General features: G+C 36.7%; 1 protein-coding gene and 1 long non-coding RNA gene across 2 annotated transcripts in view; one reads left to right on the forward strand and one right to left on the reverse strand.

Annotated features, from left to right (window-relative positions):
- Positions 1–15,536, forward strand: part of LOC136832157 (junctional adhesion molecule 2A-like) — a 220,831-nt gene that overhangs the window by 200,329 nt on the left and 4,966 nt on the right. The window contains exons 3-4 of the mRNA XM_067092880.1: positions 4,836–4,971; positions 14,720–14,853. Coding sequence (XP_066948981.1) covers positions 4,836–4,971; positions 14,720–14,853 — 270 coding nt within the window. The remainder of the gene's footprint in view (positions 1–4,835; positions 4,972–14,719; positions 14,854–15,536) is intronic.
- The window catches only part of LOC136832159 (uncharacterized), an 89,895-nt gene continuing 76,951 nt past the window's right edge, over positions 2,593–15,536 (reverse strand). Inside the window, exon 6 of the long non-coding RNA XR_010851103.1 lies at positions 2,593–2,712. This is a non-coding gene — a long non-coding RNA (uncharacterized lncRNA). The remainder of the gene's footprint in view (positions 2,713–15,536) is intronic.

Raw genomic sequence — 15,536 nt, forward strand, 5'->3', positions numbered from 1 at the left:
AAGGACAGATTCTATAAGGAAAATTCATTATGAAAATAATCAGTACTGCAATTCCCTCATCTTTGAAGTCTATAAATTATTATTGATCTTAAGACGTTTTCTTCCTTCCGAGAGAAGTTAAACCGAAAGAAGATATAGGTCATCCAATGCTGCTGCTTCTTCTTCTTTTTATTCATTTGCCGGAAGCTCAATCTTAGGATGAAGAAAACACGCGGTTTCGAAGAGGAAGAAAGGAACTGCAGCTGTTAACAAGGTTATTCTTGGAAGAAAGAATAAACCAAGGTTATCACAAAGTGATGGTTGTCTTTTTGAACATCCAATGAGAGGGACGAAAATGAACATTATGAAAAATAAGACAATACTTTATCAATAATATTTCGCTCAGGAGCGTGGCTGAAGAGAAAGGTTCTTCTGCAAGGTAAAAAGGCAAATAAATTAATGGGAAAGGCAATAAATCTTTCGTTTGAATTAATGAGACGGAAGCAATAAGACAAAAATGTATTTTCCAAAATCTTTTACGATTTGGAACTGTTTTATTTCGTTGGGTTCTATGCCGTACGAAGAATAATGATGAATTTGGTTTTAAATCCTATGATACTAATGACATGGTTCCCCGGAAAATAATATTATAACTCATTCTAGAAAAGAAATACATCGTGATAATAGTTAGTTCTCATCTGAAATATTTATTTGGTTTTCCATCCAAGTAATATATTAATCTGAATATACACAAGAGAAATGTATTTGATTTAGTATTCAACCGAATAATGTGTCAACTTCAATATCCATCAGAAGAAACAACTGGTTTAGTATCCAACCAAATAAACTGACTGATTTGATCATCTATCAAAGAAACCTATTGATTTCGCAGTCCACAAGAAAAGTAGGTTGATTTGGTTATTCTTTAATAAGAAAAAAGAACATTGGTTTGACTATACTGTATACAGAAAATTACAATTATTTTTCTTCCGTCATAAGAGTGCATGAAATGGCCATTATTCAGAAAATATATTGATTTGCTTGGCTTTCAAAACAGTGTATTCGCGACAGTTTATTCTAAAAGATTAGCGAATTGATATTGTTTTTCGTTGACAACGGAATATATAATCAGTAGTCTCTTAAAAACCAGTGCGAATATCATTTAAGGTACAGTGCCGCATTTCTGTTCAAATCATATCTGAGTATTCACGATAGTTCTTGTACAGCCCTGATTCCAAGCAGCTATCTCCCACTTTCGACCAAGTTCAGTTCATAAAAAGTTTGCTTCTAGGATTTCATGTCATCTTTATGAAACGAGGATAAAGAGTACAATTCCTAAAGCTAGTCTTCGTTTGCTCGTATGATTTCACGTCATTTTTATGACTGGAAGATGAAAAGCGCCGGTCTGCATGATTGGCGCTAGCATTCATTAACAATGACTGACTTCGCTGACAACGACTGCGCCTGCGTTGCAGCTTCGAGCAATTCTTTGATAAACTCATCCTCGTGTTTACTGCAGTAAGTAGAGGAGACTGTGTGACATCGTTTGAAAACTAGAAGTTATGACAGTATGATAATCCGCTTTGTATTTCCCTTGTGATTCGTCGAATGTATAAGTTCCTCTCTAACATTTCCCGAGTTCTCTGACATCCCAGTGGGTGCCAACGACTTCAATAACAAGCGTCGGTAACTGAAAGGAACTGTCAACAGATACAAATTCTCCAGCGGCAGACTGTTGTACTTTATTGGATATTCTTTACACTTCGTAACGCTTTCTGGTTTTAGGGAGGAAATTCTTAATAAAAAGTAAAAAGACTAGACTAGCTTTGTTTCTATTTTTGTTCACCTCAGTTATATTACATCACAGCTTCGCAGTTCCCCAACACAGCGGTGATTTTCAGTACGTTTCTTCCAGTGGCTGTGTGATGCTTTAATGCTTTGATACCCTGCAAAGTTCTTTACAGTTCTTTCTTTTAAAAAAATGAGTTAGTAAAGTATTTGGCAATTTTTTACTCAATTTCACTTTTAGTATTTGATTTGTATTCACTTCTCAAATTCCAGGACTCCTCAAAACAGCCGTGATTCTCGGCGAAGCGTTTCTGCAAGAGCCGTCATCGATCCTCAGTTTACGGCTATGAATCTGACTATTAATCTTGCTAAACGATTTTGTCTGCCTTCCAGACCCTTCCTAAGCCAAGGGTCCACTCTCTCCTGCACAGCACTACATATCGCTCCCACTGACTTGTTTGTTAAAATGAAGGTTAGACGAAGCAACAACAGACTCAGATTCTGCTCTTACTCTTATGGTTATCTCACGCAGGCTGGTAAAGAAAATAAACTGTTTTCTTTTGCTTCTTGTTTTTTTATTCGTTGATCTTCGCTTTAACAGTTTGGAACATACATATATACACCTACATCTATATAATGTGTATGTATATGTGTGTATGTATGTATACATACATGCATACATATATATATAATATATATATATATATATATATATATATATATATATATATATATATATATATATACATACATATATATATATATATATATATATATATATATATATATATATATATAATATATATATATTAATGTTTTTGTTTTGAAATCGGAACTGGATCTTTTGCTTTCAGAGTCATTACTTCAGTCCTCCGGGAAATTCTTGCATCATTCGGGATCGGATTGAGCGAGAGATATCATCTATTTAGCCATCTCGTACCTAATCTGAAATGATGGTGCTCATTATCATTATCATTACGATGAGCTGAATGCCGGCTCATTATGCCTCGACGTCTACAAATACATCTCGCATCGAGACTGTCATTTGTTGTCATTGTACTTCCCAATAACAGACAAACAATAAAGTGAATTTGGCAAAATATAAATCCTCCCTCAATCTTTCTATCCACTTGTCTATCTATCTATCTATCTTGCTATATTTACCGATTTATATATCTATTTAAACTTTCTCTCTCTCTCTCTCTCTCTCTCTCTCTCTCTCTCTCTCTCTCTCTGTTTATTTATCTAATGTACGTTTATTTACTAAATTTTCTATCTCTTAACTCTTAATCTTTCTTCATACCATCTCTCTCTCTCTCTCTCTCTCTCTCTCTCTCTCTCTCTCTCTCTCTCTCTCTCTCTGTGAGACTTTGTTCGACAGTCCCTCCCTCTCAGTGTTCAGGTATCAGGATTCTTTGCAAGCGCGGTTATCCGTCTTTCTTCGCTCTAATACTCGTTAACCGAATGAACGAACGAACGAGAAGAATTAATGGCAGAGATCGTTTAACGTCGCGAGAAACAAATGCCGGTGGCCACAACAAGGAAACAAAATGAACTCCGTCGTTTGGCAATGGCAGGATTGATAAAGATTAATAAACAGATATTAAACGGCAACACATGAAAAATTTCGGAAACGCAGTGACTGCTCTTTCTTGCGGTAGGGAATTACTCGCGCGTTTTTGAAATCCGATATGAGGAACAGAGAAGGATTTTTTCTTTTTTTTTGCTGTTTTAAGTTGCTATGGAATTAAACAGATAAATATATATATGCATATATATGTATAATATATACTGTATATATATGTGTGTGTATGTGTGTGCGTATTCCACTGTCCGTGGGATACGCGCCGCTCTTGAGTTTAACAGCTAATATGACACTAATGTACCCAGGTCTTTTCCGGAACAAAATTTCTCCAGTGAGTTTTAACAACCTCGATTTGTTGCAATTTGGTAAGTAGAATTATAAAATGCAATGGTATACTGTCTCTGTGACACCTCTAAGCATTTAAATAGACATATTAGTGGAAGGATTTATATTCTATACAAAAAAATGCTAACTTCAGGGTGAGGAACCATCTTAACTCACATGAAAGATTTCTGAAAATTTGAAAATGTCCGGTGTTACTAGGGTAGTGCACACTATCCTATTTCAGTGACTGGCAGTCAGTTGATTCTATAGGTAATATATTCTATCATACTGACTAGTTCAATGGACTGAACTACTGGACACTGAATAGCTAACAAAACTCATGTCAATTAAATTTCATCTTAAAGTCGTTATATAGGTGTGGTTCATTGATTTATTTTGTCACTCCATATTTCAGATATTGTTTGAGCTTGTCTGAACGAACTGTTTCTAGTGGTGGTCCTCTTGAGAAATAATTTTACAACACCACGTTTGCAGTAAGTCACTGAAATGAAACCAAGTGACTTTTCTTCTCTTGTTTCTGTTTGGCTTTACAAACCCTTTAATGGAAACAGGAAGAACACGGTGGAAACTTTTAAAAGTGAAGCTATGTGGAATTTATGAATGGCTTCAATAAAAAAGGACTAACGAGTTAAAGCAAGATCTACAGTATAGATAGAAGAAAAAGAAGGATGAGAACAAAGGAACCATTGTCTTCAGTTCTGTTCAATGTTTCTGGCCGAAATTTTCGGATTACGTATTCATAACGAGCTTCCGATCATACTGATAGCATTTATCATTAATCAGTCGTGTGCACACTGTGAAGTAAGACGAGACCAACGGAAGGAACAATTAATAAACACCAAAAATATATCCTTCAACAAGGCTACAATGTATGAAAGACCAGCAAATCAATATAAAATGCACTATATTTGCTCAGTATATATATAACTTTTACATGAATTAACATTAACCTGACAATTTCCGGAAATACAAACATTAGAATATGACTCGTACACCTCGTACCAAGGGGACTAACACCTAATTATGCATATTTCTATTAACAAACAATTTGAAAATTGCTTCACATATGCACAGGCAGGCAAAGTTTTTATTTTCGAAAATCGTAACAAAATGCCTGTCCCTTCTTTTTCCCCTGTAGGGTGGGAGATCGTGGGGAGGAAGCGTCCGTATCACCAACGTAAGCCAAACAGCCACTGGGCCATTCCATTGTGAGGTCTCGGCGGATGGTCCCACTTTTCACACGGCGTCAGAACAGGCCAACCTAACTGTCGTAGGTGAGTAGTTTCTCTCTCTCTCTCTCTCTCTCTCTCTCTCTCTCTCTGCCTAACCAGGCATTGATCCTCCGCCTTTTGAGTTCTGATAAAGAGATTAGAGTGCTATATCCATTCGGCTATCAAGAAGGATATAGTTTCGACTCTGCTGTACATATTCCTGTCGAATTCAGGTTCTGTACTCAGAATCGAGATCGAACCCTCTCCACCATGATAGTTGAATGCTCTATAGTTTTGTCACTAATTATCAAGTGGCTTTCTTATGCACACTAATATTAAGCTCCACTATCTCCAAATATAATCAATGCAATTTAGATAATCCCTTCTGGAAGTAAGCTGTTCCACAGGTAAAGTGAATTCACAATTAAAGGATATTGTGTCTTTAAACATTGGTGAACATATTTGTGCGTATGCATGTACTTCTTTCCAGTAAGATTCATTATTCAAATCTCTGGAAGAAGTGGGGTTCAGACTAAATTAGTGGGGTTTACATTCAGTAGCTGGGTTCACATTATGAATTATTTCTCAAAATGTTACAATCAATATGGTTAAAATTATGATTTATTCTTCAAAGTGGGGTTCACATTAGGATTTTCGTCTCAAAATCTTAGACTCATCAGGATTCAAATTATGATTTATTCCTTAAATCAGAGTTAATGAGGTTCATTAAGATTCAGAGTTAATGAAGTTCATTAAGATTCTCAAAATGTCTGAAAAAGCGTGTTCACAGTAAGCCTGATTTCTCAAACTGTAGTAATAGTTGGGGTTCAAAAAAAGGTTTGTTTCTCTAATTATTATAAATAAAAGTTACCAGTTATATTCGTTAAGCAAAGCATGGGTTAATATCTAGCCTAAATTGAATTTGAGCCAGAAATTTCACAAGAATGAATTCTGCTTCTATTTCAAAGTTATTTATCTATCTCATTATCACAAGCTATCAGTAATGCTCTTTTTCTATTAACATGTATATTACACAGACTTCATGAAAAATACTGTATAGTTTGTGAATGAGGCAAACTCTAAATACAGCTCTCGCTATTATTTGAAGGGCATACAGATTCTTTGAATAAGAGGCTGTAGGTGAACAACTTCTTTCATGAAAAACGACCATAGAGTTTGTGGTTAAGAGGGCCCCATCTTCCATTTGAAAAAGTGAAGTGTACATGTGAACGAGAGGCTTGATGTTTATAAGAATATTTCTTTTATATGAAAAGTACAGTCACTGGAAAAAAAATTAAGTAAAAACTTCACAGAGTTCTGTTATCCACTTAAAAACTACACAGAACCTTTGAACGAAAGACCTAAAGTTTCAAGGAGTAAACGGTTTTTCCTTTCATTCATAAAAATTATATAGAGGCTAGATATTCAGCTGCACAAAACTCTAAGGCCACTTAAAAACTCTGCATATAATCGGTGAACAAGAGGCATATGAAGTTGATCAGAGCAAGCGGAGCTTTCCGTGTCACTGACTTTAAGCTAAATAGTTTCTGAAAAAGACAGCTAGATCTTCCAAGACCTATTTTGGTTCTTTAAAAAAATAACTGCATAAAATCGGTAAACCTGGAGTTTGAAGTTTTCATTAATATAAGCTATTTAAAAAAACTGCATAAAACTTGTGAACAAAGGCTCTGAAGTTTAAAAAAATAAACATGGTTTCACCTTCCATTAGAGACGCTATGCAGTAACTATGAGAAGCAGGATTCGTGCGACCTTATTTCATCAGTCATTCACGTTGATCTGCCTTTGGCATCAAGATCACATCAGTCAACGATCAGTCCCTCGATAGCGAAGCACCTGCTCCTTCTGGCTTCTTAAAATGAAAGTGATGGATGGATAAGGAGGGCAAAGGGTGGAGGGGGGGTTGTTTATAAAGCTAGAGAGAGAGACAGGCAGTGATGGGGAAGAGTGGGGATAAGGCAAGAACCAAAAAGACAGAGACAAACAGACAAAAATGCACGTTTTAAGGGAAGAAAGAGCAAAAGAGGAGAATAAGGAAGGCAAGAGACACGTTATTATTATTATTATTATTATTATTATTATTATTATTATTATTATTATTATTATGATTATTATTATTATTATTCATAACATGAACCCTATTCATATAGAACAAGCCAACAGGGGTCACTTACTTGCCACTCAAGCTTCCAAAGATTAAGGTATTCATTTGGAAGAAGTAACAAAAGGTAATAGGAAATACAGAAAGAAGAGATCATTTATTAGAATAAAATACAGGGATTATTGTTTTAAGGTAGTAATGCGTTAAATTTTTGCTTGAACTTTTGAAATTCCAGTTGCATAACATACTCAGGAAGACTGTTCCACAGTCCAACGGTGTGAGGGATAAAGAGCCTCTGAAACTGAGAAGCTCGACAGCGAGGCACAATTACTGCATATTGGTGATGCTGTTCAGCAAATCTGTTTGTTCTCGGCAAGAAAAGGGGATCAGAGATCAATTGTGAATGTGAAAGATCTCTGTTAAAATACAACTTGAGAAAAATTTACAAACAATAGACCATCTGTCGATGATCCAAGTCATTATTACTAATGTTAGGAAACAGAAACCTACCACAACAAACAACTCTACATAAAACAGATAAATCTGGCAGAAACAGACAGCCACACAGGAGAACAGTATTCTAGTAAAGGAAGGACAAATGACCTTAAACAGGCTGCATTGATTTTATCCCATTTATAAATATATGAGGCCTTATGTACAATACCTAACTTGTGCGGTATTTGCTGACACTCATTAGATGTTTCTCAAAAGTAAGATCTAAGTCAAAAGTTACACCAAGAATAGTTTAAGCTTCAAACTCATCCAGAACAATCCATCCACCTGAAGGGGAGGATGGGGAGGAAAATCTGTTAAAGATCTGCTAATCAATAGTGTTTTCGCTTTACTGGAGTTCAGCCTCATAACCCACTAACTACACCATTCACTAATCCGCTCCGTGTCACGACTCAGACTAAGGACAGCATCATTTCTCATAACAGAAGACTTTACAATAATCACAAGTACTGCATCATCGATATACTGAACAACCTTGTTCTCCAGACCAACATCCATATCACTTGTATGCGCTAAAAACAACAGTGACCAAGAACACTAGCCTGTAGAACTCCAGGCACAACAGATCTTGGTTTGCTAAAGATCTCATCAAAAGCAGCTCGCTACAGCCTACCTGTAAGGAAATCTTGAAGTAATCCTAAAACACATCAATAATAAGTGCCTTGTGATTTACTAAATCGAAAGCAGCACTAAAATCTATTTGAATTACTCTACATTCAAAACCTTCATCAAGGTTATCTTGTAAATGCATGTCAAATCCAAAGGAGCACTGCAGGTACGTAACTGCATTCCATATGCATATCAATTATCATGTAACAATCCCTTAGATTCCACAAAGATACTACATCGACCTCTAAATCTATAGAATCTACATCGACCTCTAAATCTATAGAATCTACTAATCTTGGGAGACAACACACTAGAAACCTTTATAAGAAACAAAGGGAAGAACCCATCAGTATCTTCTCCACTCCAGCTATCAAAATTATCAAGAATTTTCTTAACATCCCAAGAGCAAAATGCAAATTTTTTTAAGAATAAGTTCAGAATGAAAAGTACAAGGGAGAGGGGCATCCTCAGCTAATTACTTAGCTTCAAAAGCTCGATGAAGCAGTTCAGCCTTTTCCTTAGAGCCAGTAACCAATCTACCATCATCTGTTAGTAGTGGTGGAATGGAAGACGAGCCTGACCTAAAGATAAATGATGCCAATTTGGTCTACCAAGTTTCCTCTTTAAGGAGTTATTGTAAGTTCTCTCAGCAATAGGGTATATTCTATTCGCAGCATGGCGAGACTCAACAAAAATGTGTAATTTTTATGTGAACGATTTTGTCTCCATGTGTTGAATTTGGTCTGCTTGTCGTGTAAGCTCCTTTACATGTATCATCAAACCATGGCTGGTCATTTGTCCTGAATTTGATGACCTTTCTAAGGATATGGATCTGATATAGCATCTGAAATATTAACCACCTGAAAAGCTTCAGTAATCCAGTGTCTATTGGCTCTAGATTTCAGCCAGACAGCTTTTCCAATGGTAGCATTAAGAATATACTGATTGACAGATATGTCCACCTAAATGGCACAATGATCGGAAGTGCCTTTGTACTCACAGACCTTGGCCTTGAGGATAGCTGGAACTTCAGTGAGTATGAGGTCTAACCTATTACAAGGAATATGCATGGGTTCCTCAGTTAGCTGGAAAAAATCGGAGGATACACAGAACTCAAGAGCAGACCGGCCATGCTGATCTGTGGAATTTGAATTAAGTCACTTACTGTAGTTACTGCAGTCCTTGCACTCATTCCCAAAGATAATACATCAACCTATAAATCTATAGAATCTACTGATCTTGGGAGACAACTCACTAGAAACCTTTTTAAAAAAATAAAGAGAAGAAACCATCTGTATCTTCTCTACCCCAGCTATCAAAATTAGAAAGAATTTTCTTAACATGCCTAGATCGAAATGCAAATTTTGTAAGAATAGGTTCAGGATGAGAAGTATCAGAGAAAGGGACATCCTCAGCTGATTGCTTGGCTTCAAAAGTTCAATGAAGCAGTTTAGCTTTTCCTTAGGGCCAGTGACCAATCTACCATCATCTGTTAGTAGAGGAGGAATGGAAGACAAGCCTGACCCAAAGATAAATTATGCCAATTTGGTCCACTAAGTTACTCTTTAAGGGATTATTGTAATTTCTCTCAGCTGCATGGTAATGTGTAATTTTAATGTGTACTATTTCGTCTCCATAGGTTGAATCTGGACTGTTTATCATGGTAAATTCCTCTACATGGCTCATCAAATCATGGCTGGTCATTTGTCCTGAATTTGATGACCTTTCTAGGGATGTATCTTCTTAAAATAGCCATCAGCATTTCATTCAACTTTTTGGGATATGGATCTGATATAGCATCTGAAATATTAAGCACCTGAAAAGCTTCAGTAGTACAATCTCTATTGGCTTTAGATTTCAGCCAGACAGCTTTTCCAATGGCAGCATTAAGAATATACCGATTGACAGACAGATATGTCCATCTAAATGGCACAGTGATCGGAAGTGCCTATATACTTGCAGACCTTAGCCTTGAAGATAACTTGAGCATCACTAAGTATAAGGTCTAATCTGTTACCAGAAATATGCATGGGTTCCTCAATTAGCTAGAAAAAATCGGAGGATACACAGAACTCAAGAGCAGACCGGCCATGTTGATCTGTGGAATTTGAATTAAGCCACTCGCTGCAGTTACTGAAGTCTTCAGATATGCCACTCTTTGGAGCAGGCACTGTATTATTAAGCTTGCGCTCATACACTAAGATACTACATCAACCTAAAAATCTATAAAATCTTCTAATCTTGGGAGACAACTCACTAGAAACCTTTTAAAAAAACAAAGAGAAGAAACCATCAGCATCTTCTCCACTCCAGCTATCAAAATTATCAAGAACTTTCTTAACATCCCTGGAGCGAAATTAAAATTTTGTAAGAACAGGTTAAAGATTACAAATATCAGGGAGCGGGACACCCTCAGCTGATTACTTAGCTTCAAAAGCTCGACGAAGCAGTTCAGCTTTTCCTCAGGGCCAGTAACTAATCTACCATCATCTATTAGTAGTGGTGGAATGGAAGCCGAACCTGACCCAAAGATAAATGATGCCAATCTGGTCTACCAAGTTTCCTCTTTAAGGAGTTATTGTAACTTCTCTCAGCAATAAGGCAAATTCTATTCGCAGCATGGCGAGGCTCAACAAAAATGTGTAATTTTCATGTGAACTATTTCGTCTCCATGTGCTGAATTTGGTAAACTCCTCTACATGTATCATCAAACCATGGCTGGTCATTTGTCCCGAATTTGATGACCTTTCTTGGGACATATCTTATTAAAATAGCCATCAGCGTTTCATTCAGCTTCTTCTTGTGATCTGGATCTGATATAGCATCAGTAATATTAAGCACCTGAAAAGCTTCAGTAATGCAGTACCAATTGACTCTAGATTTCAGTCAGACCGTTCTTCCAATGGTGGCATCAGGAATATACTGATTAACAGATATGTCCACTTATATATCACAATGGTCGAAAGTGCCTACATACTAGCAGACCTTGGCCTTGACGATAACTGGAACATCACTGAGTATGAGGTTTAAACTATTACCAGACAATGCGTGGATTCCTCAAACAGCTGGAAAAAATCAGAGGATACATAGAACTCAAGAGCAGACCGGCCATGTTGATCTGTGGAATTTGAATTAAGCTACTCGCTGTGCTTTGCACTGCAGTCTCCGCTAACAAGAAATGAAGCTTTTGAATCCTGTGACTGGGCCATATTAATCCTCTCCAAGAGACAGTCATATAAAGAATTGCAGTAAGCAGCAAATACGTAAACACTGTAGAACTTACTGAAAATCTTAAAAGAAAGAACTTCATAGCCACTACACTGAAGTGAATTTTGCCAAGGAAAAGCCACATTAACCCACTACCACAGAGAGAGAGAGAGAGAGAGAGAGAGAGAGAGATGGAATGGAAGGAATGGAATGGGAGATAGAATTTAGGCCAAAGGCCTAGTGCTGGGACCTGAGGTTATTCAGCGCTGAAAGGGAAATTAAGAGTAGAAAGGTTTGAAAGGTGTAACAGGAGGAAAACCTCGCAGTTGCACTATGAAACAAATGATAAGAGAGAGTGGAAAGGAATATATTAGAAAGAATGTGAACGGAGGTACAGCAAGAGGAATGAAAGGGGCTGCAGCTAGGGGTCGAATGGACGCTGCAAAGAACCTTAAATAATGCCCACAGCGCACCGCATGGGGTGCATTGACGGAACTAGTCGCTAAAATCATCTATTCTATTACCTACCTAAATTATAACTGTTACACGCCAGAATGGAGAGAGAGAGAGAGAGAGAGAGAGACTGCGATAACTGTGATGTGACAGGTGGCCATGGTATGGAATAGCTCCGCGACGTTTAGCTGAAACAAAGCGATCACTCGTGGACAATTGGTATCTAAGTTCGTGACTTTGCAAGAAGTGGATTTTACTGTTGGACTTTTCATACCGGAGTTTATGCTTTTTCATATTCACTGAACTGAATTTCTATTTCGGAAGTTTTAAGGTTTCAAGGCCATGATAGTTCATGACCCCCACTCCCGATCTCCTTTCCTCCTACTCCTTTCCCATCTTCATTTTCCTCTTTAGCATCATTTGTTTACGAAGTCTAAGGAAATAATAACAATTTTCCTTCCTTATCTACGTTTCTTTTTCTCTGTCTTGCACAACACAGACCTACTCATGAGACTGCATGTGTATCCCATTTGAATACAAAGATGAGACTAAGACTCCGAAAAGAGTCCAGTGCCGGTCTAAACAGAAGGGAAGATACTGCAGATATCTAAGTTCACGCGAGATACTCCAGCTGGTGCAGTGAGTGGGAACACCGAGACACTATGTGACAGAAAAACGGCGACATTATACCAGAAGTTACAGAGAATCTGAAGCAAGCAGAACTTTAGAATTGTAAAGAGAAAAAAATTTAGATTTTCCGACTTGCCATCTACCTTTGCACTACTCATAAAAGGTTACTTGTTTTGTGTTGAAGTCAACAACAATGTCTTTCAAACAATAAGCATTTTAAAGGGATTCTTCAATAAATACCCATATTTTAATGGAGTGGGTATAATATTATCATTAAGAAATGCATTAGCAACTGATTCTCTCAGAATGAAGTTTGGAAGGTCTGTTAATTAAATAGCTGGGACATTTTCAGATAATTGTTCAGTGACAAATAAGGAGTATTAAAATATACCGGAAAGAAAAAAAAATTACCAATTTCTAGAAATTTGGGGCGGCTCATGGCCGTAATATTTTTATTTGTAGCAACTATTAACGTAGTTTCAAATATTTTCTGAAGTAATAGAAGCTTTATTCACATCTCGCCCCACAGTTATTTTTTTCTCGTCCTCTGCTGGTTAGATAAGTCCGGAGGTCTACACCAGGCCTCCTATTCCTTGTGATACCCTACTGGCATAAGTTCAGCTTAATTTAAACCAACCGAAGTTCAGTTTACAAATTTTTATTTTTACTTCCACGAAATTTTCTTCATCGTAAAAATTTTATATTTTCCGGTTTGTCCATGCGGTAGCTACATTTACCTACTCTTAGGTCTACGCAGCAATCATCGATACCAGTTGCTCACCTGGTTTTTTCTCTGCTAAGTTTTAGCTTATTTGTTGCGTTACTGCAGCGATTCTGCATGTCTCTTCTTTTTTTTATTTCGGTCGATAACGCATTTCCATCTCCCATGCTTGGCACTTTTCATCTGGCAATGCTGCAAGATTCTCAAAGCATTCGGAGGTGTTTCTTTCTCTCCTTTTGAGAGGATTTCAGGGAGTCTAGCCAATTGTAGACAAAGTGCTTGCACGCACTGCGTGTATTTGCGCTTCATGCATCTTACATAATCTGATAACCTCTTCTTTCTATTTTCTTTTCTATGAGGAACTTTTACATAAGCATTTTATATTTTTTTCTAGAAATTTCTGGAAGAATATGTTTGGGAATTAGTTTAGTCTAGCGGCGATTAAAGCACTGAACTGGTTTATTTATCAAGTTTTTATTCCATTCTTTTCTATGAGGAACTTTTATATAAGCATTTTATGTTTTTTTTTCCTAGAAATTTCTGGAAGAATAAGCATGGGAATTAGTTTGGTCTAGCGGCGATTAAAGCACTGAACTGGTTTATTTATCAAGTTTACTTTTTTTTATTCCATTCTCATTTATTCAACTGCAATAAAGCCCAGATGCTCCGGCTGATGTTTGTATATTTACTCCCGACATTTTAATATTTTAGATATGAGGCATTACTCATTTCAATATCTTTTTAATCTGCTATCAAAACAAACAAAAATTATTTTCCGTAATAAAATTTGCATTCCAACGCAAGCTGGAATGGTTCATTTTGCAAACAGCAATGGTTTATAGCAACAACTCTCTCTCTCTCTCTCTCTCTCTCTCTCTCTCTCTCTCTCTCTCTCTCTCTCTCTCTCTCTCTCCCCCCACACTTGACTTTAATTGGCTCATGGGGTCCTTCCACGCTTAAAAAAAATGGTCATATCTAGTAAAAGTAGCTAATGACTGTAGTGTAAATTTTAGCAAGTGAAAGTGTTAATTAGAAAGAGAATGAGAGAAAGAATGAGGGAACCAGACTGATAGACAGATAGACCAATGGGCAGATAAAGAGAGAGAGAGAGAGAGAGAGAGAGAGAGAGAGAAGGACAGGGAGCTTGAAAGAGCAGTAAAGATATAACCATGTTAAGGACACAAGTAACATCATTTTCTAAATCTTTTACTATATGCAATAGCCATCATCACTGTACTGGCTAGTAGTAAGGACATCAGCCTAGTCTATGAATGTAATAAACATTTTAACACAAAAAGCTTACGTATTCTCAATAAACATTTTAACACAAAAAGCTTACGTATTCTCGATATCTTGTTTGTTTTTTTAACAACATCAATGAAGTATGTGTTTCTAATGATATGTGCAAACATAACCCTTGGATCTGCATGAAGAAACCACAATAAGCGAGTAACCAAATGCCTTGAATAAATAAGAAAACACAAATGGATGTTATTGTTTCTGTCATCAAAGCTTCTAGAGTAACCACGAAGGACATCTTACTGTTTTTGCTCCAACAGATACGCCAGACGAGGAACCTGAAATTCAAGGAGTCGAAAGCCATTACTCCTCTGGAGACTGGATCGATATCAATTGCACATCGCGACGATCCCATCCACCCGCTCAACTTTCTTTCACAGTCAACAATCAGCCAGTAAGATGTATTTCTCTTGTTTTGGGTAACCAAGTCCGCCTCGATTTCTTTGAAAACAAATATTAAAAGATGTTACTAGCTTTTCCACTAACCCGGCCCCCTCCCCTTTTTTTTAACCGAATACTAATTCTATTTCAGCTTCCTCTTTCTAGTTTACATTGAAGTTATGAAGAACAGCTCATTCCAGCCCTCGTCTTCAAAAATGCTTTTTTCAAGCTACGAATTGAAATGCTTCTACCAGCATGATCTTCTGTCAACATTCTATTCTATCAGTATCCTCTTTTACCAGCGTTCTATTTTATTAGCATTTGATTCTATCAGTAGTGTCTTTCATCAGTATCCAATTCTATTATTCTATCAGCGTCATTATCTATCAGCATCTTATTTCATCAGCATCCTATTCCATCAGTTTCATGTTTTGTCAATAACATCTGCCAGCATCATCTTCTATCGGCATCTTATTTTATCAGCTGCACAAACCTGAATTAAATAAATGTAAGATTGTTTAACCATTCCTACATTAAAATTTCTCTCATACTGGTTTGTTTACCAAGATTTTCATTTTTTTATATTATTTACTGACTAACCAATGTAAAACTTGAAATAACGTTATCATATTAATGTAAAAATATTTTGGCCTCTAGTGTTTTATTGTGACCCATTATCGCACACACCAGACTTTC

This window comes from Macrobrachium rosenbergii, chromosome 49, assembly GCF_040412425.1.
Source record: "Macrobrachium rosenbergii isolate ZJJX-2024 chromosome 49, ASM4041242v1, whole genome shotgun sequence".
Taxonomy (NCBI): domain Eukaryota; kingdom Metazoa; phylum Arthropoda; class Malacostraca; order Decapoda; family Palaemonidae; genus Macrobrachium; species Macrobrachium rosenbergii.